Here is an 8151-nt window from a genome sequence, read left to right on the forward strand (position 1 = left end):
CGGCACATTTAATTTGTCTCAGATTAAAAACAAAACAAATTAAAAACAAAAAACAGGGGCGCCTGGGTGGCTCAGTCGGTTAATTGGCTGCCTTGGGCTCGGGTCATGATTCTGGAACCCTGAGATCGGGCCCCGCCTTGGGCTCCCTGCTCAGTGGAGAGCCTCCTTCTCCCACTCCCTCTGCCCCCCACCATGCTCTTGCTGTCTTGCTCTCTCTCAAATAAATAAAATTTTAAAAATAAATAAATATAAATGTAAATAAATAAAAACAAAAAACATTCTTTGCTTGAAAAAAAAAATGCCTTTGAATTCGTCTACTAGGAAAGTCCAAAGCTCATAGCTAGTCCTGCATGCCTATACCAATGAAAATATTGTGATAGAATAAAAAAGATACTTGCCAAAGTGGCAAGATACCTACCTTCTCATTCCAGCCTGCCAATTAATTATCTGTTATGTGACCAATAAATAGCAACCATTAATTAGTGCATGTGTAACTGCTCTGCACTCAGTTCCTTTACCTGCAAAACAATAGTAATATTTATCCTCCCTGATGCTGATGTAAAGGATAAAGGATATGAGAGGATAAAATGAGATGAGAAAATGAGAGGATAAAATGAGAGGATAAAGTGGGAGGATAAAATGAGATGAGAAAAGGTAAAAACAACTATACAGTTTCCTGGTTGCTATCATTGCTACCAACAGTGAATTCCTCGTAACATTTTTTCTTTTTTTGTGGCAGTAGACTTAGGCACTCAGTATTTTAATGTCATACATTACTGGAGTGACTATTAACCATTTTCAAAAAATAAGTTACTTGTTAACTTTGTGGGAAGTAATATTTTCTAAAGCATCAATTTATACTCCTGATGGCAGCATTGGTAGTGGGACTCTAAAGGGATGTTAGAAAATAGGTACTTTCTTTTCTCTTTTGTTTCCTGTAAAACCAGTAGATTATAACTTTTTTAAGGGAACATTAATGATAACAAGAAATTAAGACCTTTTGTCCATTCTAAACCTGAAACAGCCTTTTTTAGAATGCTGTATGTGCTAAATTTTACAAAATTAAATCAATAAAACATACTAATAAATGTTATTTTGAAATTGCAGTCTCATCAAGCAAACTAAAACAAAGCTATAAAGATGACCAGTATCTTAATAGAATTTTATAATTATACAAATCTGGGATGAATGCCATAGTGGAAAAAAAGGAATTTATAAAGAACTTTTATTGTTCGGATTCATTAAATAAAGTAACTAATAATTACCTGGTAAGTCAAAATTTGTAATTTCCAATATCTTTTATTTACTCATTCAGTCATCTTCTGATTTATTTAGAGCTTATGTGGATGCCCGAGTTCAGCCAATCTATGGTGGTACCAACGAAATAATGAAGGAGCTGATTGCAAGAGATATCGTCCATGACAAATAGACATCTGCCCACATCCTGGAATCCTGTTACAACTAATCTGGTTTTAAATCTACTCAAGATAAAATGCAACCTGGCAAGGGAGGAAATGCTAAACATGTTTTTATATGCTCTCTTAAAGAGAAATCAAATATGAAATTAATACAGTGGTAGGAGAAACTTTGAATTCAAAGATTCTAAAATTCTCCAGTACAAGGTTTAACTTTTAATTTTTTACATAGCTAAAAGGCAAACATTTTCTGATTCTAGAAACCTTGGTGTTTGGTTCTCCCTAAAATTCTAAAAAAGCATAATTGCTTTCAAATTAAGGCAGCAATAGTTTTGTTACTATTACTATTTACAGTAACATTAATAATAGTTACAGCACATTGACTTTGAAAGGGAAGAATATACAATGTAAATGCTTTCTACCACCCTCTCCTAAGCCTCTCTTTTTAGGCTGTGGAATCATTTCCTCAAACAAAAGCTTATGCAGAGTCTCTGAAATGCTGATGAATGAAGTGGAAGCAGGAACCACTGGATTCCTGGAACCACTAAACTCAAGCTGAGCATTTGCCCAACCCCACCCAACTAGAGAATGTGGTCGCTTCCCTCATCTACCAACACCTGGGCTTTCAACAGATTTCATCCCAGTTCCATTTATAGGAGAACACAGAATAATTTATCATCCTTTAGTTTCAGTATATTGGTATACCTTATAGGTATCAAAACAGAGACTTTTATTTTGGAGCAGTGTACTTTTAAAAACTAACAAATACTTTGTGTCTTCTATAAGCCAAACTTAAAAATATGATGGCAAATGAAATGCAAGATCCCTGCTAAGAAGTGAATAAACAAATAAGTTGCAACAGATAAAGTTAGAAGTAAATAAACAAGAAAATTTCAAATCATGATAAGTGTAATAATAACAGAAATCATTTAAAATAGAAAAGTGAGGGGCACCTGGCCGGCTGGCTCAATCAGTAGAGCATGCAGCCCTTGATTTTGGGGTTGTGAGTGTAAGCCCCATGTTGGGTGTGGAGATTACTTAAAAATAAAATCTTTTTAAAAAGTAAATAAATGGGGCACCTGGGTAGCTCATTCGTTAAGCGTCATGATCCCAGGGTCCTGGGATGGAGCCCCGCATCGGGCTCCCTGCTTCATAGGAAGCCTGCTTCTCCCTCTCCCACTCCCCCTGCTTGTGTTCCCTCTCTCGCTGTGTATCTCTCTGTCAAATAAATAAAATTTCTTAAAAAATTAATTAATTAATTAAAAGTAAATAAATAAGATAGGAAAGTGAGGAAACATTTGATTTGACACTGAAAAGTAATTATTATCAAAAAAGAAGCCATTGGGTGCCTGGGTGGCTCAGTTGGTTGGGAAAAAAAAAAAGCCATTAATTGAATTTGTAATCTGCTAGAATCATTTCAGTACCTTTTTTTTTTTTTGCATATACCTGTGAAACAGTGAATAAAGACATTTTAATGGAAACAAATAGAGGTCTTCTTGATAAACTTCGAAAACTTAAAACATTTTATTTGGTGTTGGTATTGTTTTTTAATGCAACCATTACAACTGGGTAGAGCAGAGGGAAGAGAAAATACTTTGATACCATTCTTTCCTAGAATTCCACACCTCTTGGGTAGAAGTTTGTATGATTGCACCCCCGGAATTCTTGTTCATAGGTATTAAATACCGTGCAAAATCGGTTAAAATAAATTTTTATTAGATTACGGTATTTGTAGTTTTCCCCCCCATTACCGGAAACCAATATAGGATTAGACAGACTGACCCGCTGCCTCTCAGACCCTTTTCCTTCCTTTCTCAATCTTACAGAAACTAGATTTTAGGAACATACACATAAAAAGTACACTGGCATAGTAGGAAAAGCCTACTATGTGGAGACGGACAGACCTAAATTTGAATAAATACTCTACCTTTTAGGAGCTGTTGGATCCTGGGCAAGTTCTTTTAATGTCTCAGGATTCTTTCAGGTGCAAATGACAAAAGAAACCTAATTCGTACTATTGTGAACACAATAGCTTAAAAGGATTGTGGAGAGGCAGTTGGGTAGCTTAGTTAAGTGCCCAACTCTTGATTTTGGCTCAGGTCATGATCTCAGGGTCGTGAGACCGAGCCCTTCATCCACGCTGGGCATGGAGCCTGCTTAAGAGTCTGTCTCTGCCCCTCCCCCGCCCAAAGTAAATAACGATAAAAGGATTGTGGAGTAGTTCAAACAATCTAAAACAACTATAGGAACTAGGGTCCCAGAGGCTTGATTCCAGGGCTTAGGACTGCCAGCACTTAAACTATAACCAACTATGTTATTTATTTATTTTTTTTGCAAATGGGTCTAATGGACCCTGTAGAGAAATTTCATTGCACACTCTGTAAAAATGACCTTGGGCTTCTCTGGGCCTACAGCCTTCAGCACGATGTCATTATAAGGTAGGGGAAAGGTGCATTATGATTGACAGTCACATCAGGAATACACAGACGGGGAGAGGCAGTTCCTGAAGCAAGAGTGGTATTATCAAAAGAAAGGGAACAGAAAAGTCGGCTAGGAAGACCTAAATCATACACACACAAAGCTATTACAGTCCACTAGAGCTAGGAATAGGTTTTGGTAATTTATATATCTCAGAGAGTCAAAGGATTTCTAAGACAGGATATCTTCTTGGAATAATGTCTAGGATTTTTCTAGCTCCTAAACCAGTTTTTTGTTGTTGTTGTTGTTGTTTTTTTGTCTTGGCAACTTCACTTTTCTTTTGGGCCCCTAAAAGATGCATGTGTTATATCATGGGCTTAAAGCTGAAAGCAAGAAAAAGGGGAGTTCAAAATGTGTTTCTTAACCTTTGATTTAGTTTTCATTTCTTAAATAGCTGATCTTTGTGTTTTGCTTGTGTGGTTTTGATTGTTATCCCCCAGGGAGGGCATTTGTCATCATGTGCTGAGTGCTCAAGAAACGATAAATAATAATAATTCTCAAAAGAACAGACTGGACCAACCCAGCAAGAGAGCCACACTGTGTAAATAATTAATGAGCATCAAAAAGCCTGAGTAATTTTGTTTTTTAGCTGAGGTTTTTAGAATCATAATTATTGCTGTAAAATTTTCACCCTTTATTTCTTTGATGGTGTCATTGAAAATGGTAATATATAAAAGAAGCTGTTTCGATATGCTATTTTAAAATCTAACTGCAAATCTTTACTAATCTAGTAATTTTAGGAGTTTATTGCTCAAGGTGTAAGATTTCTAGGAGACTGTTTTTTTTTCCATAGGTCAGTATTATTTTTGGCACACGCAGCATTTATTTATTTGGAGTCATTGGAAAGATTTGACATTGAGATGGAAACCAACAGTAGGCCTATCATGTCTACTGCTTTATAGTAAATGTGGAAAGGAAGTTCTACTCTGTTTTTGAAATCTCATTTCCCGTTTTTAAGAAAAATTACAGAAAACTTCAAACATTCTCAAAAATAGTAAAGATCATATAATGAACCACTAGCTTCCACGTTTGCCAATGTATCTCCTCCACTTGTTTTTCTCAATTATTTTAAAGCAAATCCCAGACTTATTCCTATTTCACTCATACATGTATATCTCAGAATACATATCTAATTGATGAAGTCTTTTTTACATAACCACAAGGCCATCATCATATTTTAAAAATAAATTTAACTTACACTTCCAAATGAACATTAAAGTTTTCTTGGTTGTATCAAGAATGCCTCTTGTAGGGGCGCGTGGGTGGCTCAGTCGTTGGATGTCTGCCTTCGGCTCAGGTCATGATCCCAGGGTCCTGGGATGGAGCCCCGCATTGGGCTCCCTACTTAGCGGGGGGGGGGGGGGGGGCCTGCTTCTCCCTCCCCCACTCCCCTGCTTGTGTTCCTTCTCTCGCTGTGTCTCTCTCTGTCAGATAAATAAATAAAATCTTTAAAAAAAAAAAAGAATGCCTCTTGTAGTTGGTTTGTTCAAATCAGGATCCAAATAAGGTCCACAAATTGCATTTTTTTCTCTTAAATCTCTTATTTTATAACTGTTCTCCCTTCTCTCTTTTTTCTTTCTTTTTAAATTCTATTTTTTTAATTAACATAAGCAAATTTGCCTCTTTTTGGTATACATACATACAGTAAAATTGCCTTTTTTGGTTCCCTGAATTTAGCATGTAAATAGATTCATGCAACCCCCACCACAATCAGGATACAGAACAGTTCCATTACCCCCCAAAAATACCTTGTGCCCTTTATAGTCACACCCTCTTTACCTCTACCCCCGATCTGTTCTGTTACTCTAGTTTCGTCGTTTCGAGACTGTCATATAAATGGAGGAATATGTAACTCCTCGAGAATGGCTTCATTTCTCTTAGTAAAATGAATTTAAGATTTATTCATGTTGTGTGAATAGGGTGTTCCTTGTTTTAGGGCTAAATAGTATGTCACTGTATGGATATACTGCAGTTTGTTCATTCATTCACCTGCGTAAGGCCATTTGGTTGCTGAGATTAAATACCCAGGAAATGAGTTGGAGAGAATTGTTAGGTCATAAAGGTAAATGTTGAACTTTCTAGGAAATGCCAAGCTGTTTTTCCAGAATACCAGAACCATTTGGCTTTTCACCAGCAATGTAAGAGTCCCAATTGCTCTGCATCTTCTCTAGCACTGTATTTTTTATTTTAGTCATTCTAATGTGTATGTAGTGGTATTGCATTGTGGTTTTAATTTGCATTTCCCTAATGCCTAATGATATTGAACAGCTTTTCATGTGCTTATTTTCCTTCCACATATCTTCTTTGGTGAATTTTCTAATCAGATCTTTTGCCCATTTTTTAGTCAGCTTGCTTGTTAATGTCACGCTTTAAGAGCTCTTTATATATTCTGATACTGTCAAGCACAAGGCAAAACCCTGCTGACAGATTCAGCCAGTAAGGAAACAATGAGCCCTTTTTTGACTCAGTTTACTGTTTACATAGAGTGAAAAGATGAGTAGCTTAAAGGTACCAGCTCTCTGTGGTCTTTGTGTGGGATGGCACTGAAACAAAAGAGGCCAGATGACTGTAGCAGGAATGATGGGACACTCTTGCTGAGGATTCCATTCCATGGTGCTGCTCATCACTTTTACAGCTGTATGTGTGCCTTAATGCTTGTGAGGCAGAAAAGCCTCATGCCCCATAAGAACCCTGAAACCATGAGCACTGTCTCATGACAGCCTCCTGGGTAGATAGGGAAGCCAGTGAGAAATGGCCTTGTAGCCGCACGTCTGCCATGGTCTCATGTTCCGGGAGGATCACAAGGCATTCTATCAAGATTCAGCCACTATTCAAGCCTTGCCTATGTGGTCTATGTGGCAATATGCAAGGTGGTCAGGCTCTGGCTCTTCCCCGATAGATACAAGTCCTTTGTCAGATACGTGATTTGTAAATATTTACTCTCTGTCTGTAGCTAGTTCTGAAATGGGTTTCATAGAGCTAAAGTTTTTAATTTTGATGAATTCAAGTTGATAAATTTTTTCTTCTATGGATCATGAATTTGGTATCATATCTAAGAACTTTTTGCTCAAACTCAAGTCATAAAGGTTTTTTTCCTGTTTTCTTCTAAGAATTTTGTACTTTATGCTTTTCATTTAGGGGTATCTGGGTGGCTCAGTTGGTGTAGGGTCCAACTCTTGACCTCAGCTCAGGTCTTGATCTCCAGGTCATGAGTTCTAGCCCTACATTGGGCTCCACGCTGGGCGTGGAGCCTACATAAACAAACAAACAAAAAACAATGTATTGTTCATTTAGATCTATGTTCCATTTAGTAATTTTTCTAAGGTATGAGATTTATGTCAAGGTGCATTTTTTTGCTTGTAGTTGTCTAATTCTGCCAGTACCACTTGTTGAAAAGAATATCTTTATTTTCATTGACTTACCTTTGTACTTTTGTTAAAAATAAATCAAACTATATTTGTGTGGGTTTGTTTCTGGACTCTGTTCTGTTTCATTGATCTATATATATCCTTCTTTGCCTTAGAGTGGCTTTATGGAAAGCCTTAGGTGATGGGTATTAAAGAGGGCACATATTGAATGGAGCACTGGGTGTTATATGCAAACAACGAATCATGGAACACTACATTAAAAACTAATAATAATAATAATAATGTATGGTGACTAACATAACACAATAAAGTAAAATTTTAAAAAATCAGATAATGGGATTCCTCTAATTTTATTCTTCTTTTTCAAAACTGTTTTGGCTATTCTAATCCTTTTCCCTTTCCATACAAATTTTTGAATCAACTTTATATCTATAAAATATCCTGCTAGGGTTTTGATTGGAATTACAGTAAGTCTGTTAATCACTTCAGAGGGATTTGCCATTTTTACTATGTTGAATCTTCCAAATCATGAATGGGAATGACTTAATTTACTTAGATCTTCTTTGATTTATTACTTCAAGCATTTTGTAGTTTTATTTTTTTTTAATATTTTATTTATTTATTCATGGGAGACAGAGGAAGAGAGAGAGAAGCAGGCTCCCCAGAAGCAGGGAGCCCAATACGGGACTCGATCCCAGGACCCCGGGATCACGACCTGAGCCGAAGGCAGATGCTTAACCATCTGAGCCACCCAGGCGCCCTCATTTTGTAGTTTTAAACATAGAGATCCTATATGTGTTTGTTATATTTACAATTTCTTTTTTCTTTCTTTTTTTTGGGGGGGCAACTACTATAAATTGTAGTGATGTTTAATTCTGGCTTGCAGTTTT

General features: G+C 36.6%; 1 protein-coding gene across 1 annotated transcript in view; it reads left to right on the forward strand.

Annotated features, from left to right (window-relative positions):
• Positions 1-2935, forward strand: part of ACADL (acyl-CoA dehydrogenase long chain) — a 42445-nt gene extending 39510 nt beyond the window's left edge. The window contains exon 11 of the mRNA XM_025892304.2: positions 1336-2935. Coding sequence (XP_025748089.1) covers positions 1336-1429 — 94 coding nt within the window. The 3' untranslated portion in view covers positions 1430-2935. The remainder of the gene's footprint in view (positions 1-1335) is intronic.
• The last annotated feature ends 5216 nt before the right edge of the window (positions 2936-8151 follow it).

Source organism: Callorhinus ursinus, unplaced genomic scaffold (genome assembly GCF_003265705.2).
Source record: "Callorhinus ursinus isolate GAN/ISIS: 27379988/994484 unplaced genomic scaffold, GSC_fseal_2.0 scaffold2, whole genome shotgun sequence".
NCBI classification, from domain to species: domain Eukaryota; kingdom Metazoa; phylum Chordata; class Mammalia; order Carnivora; family Otariidae; genus Callorhinus; species Callorhinus ursinus.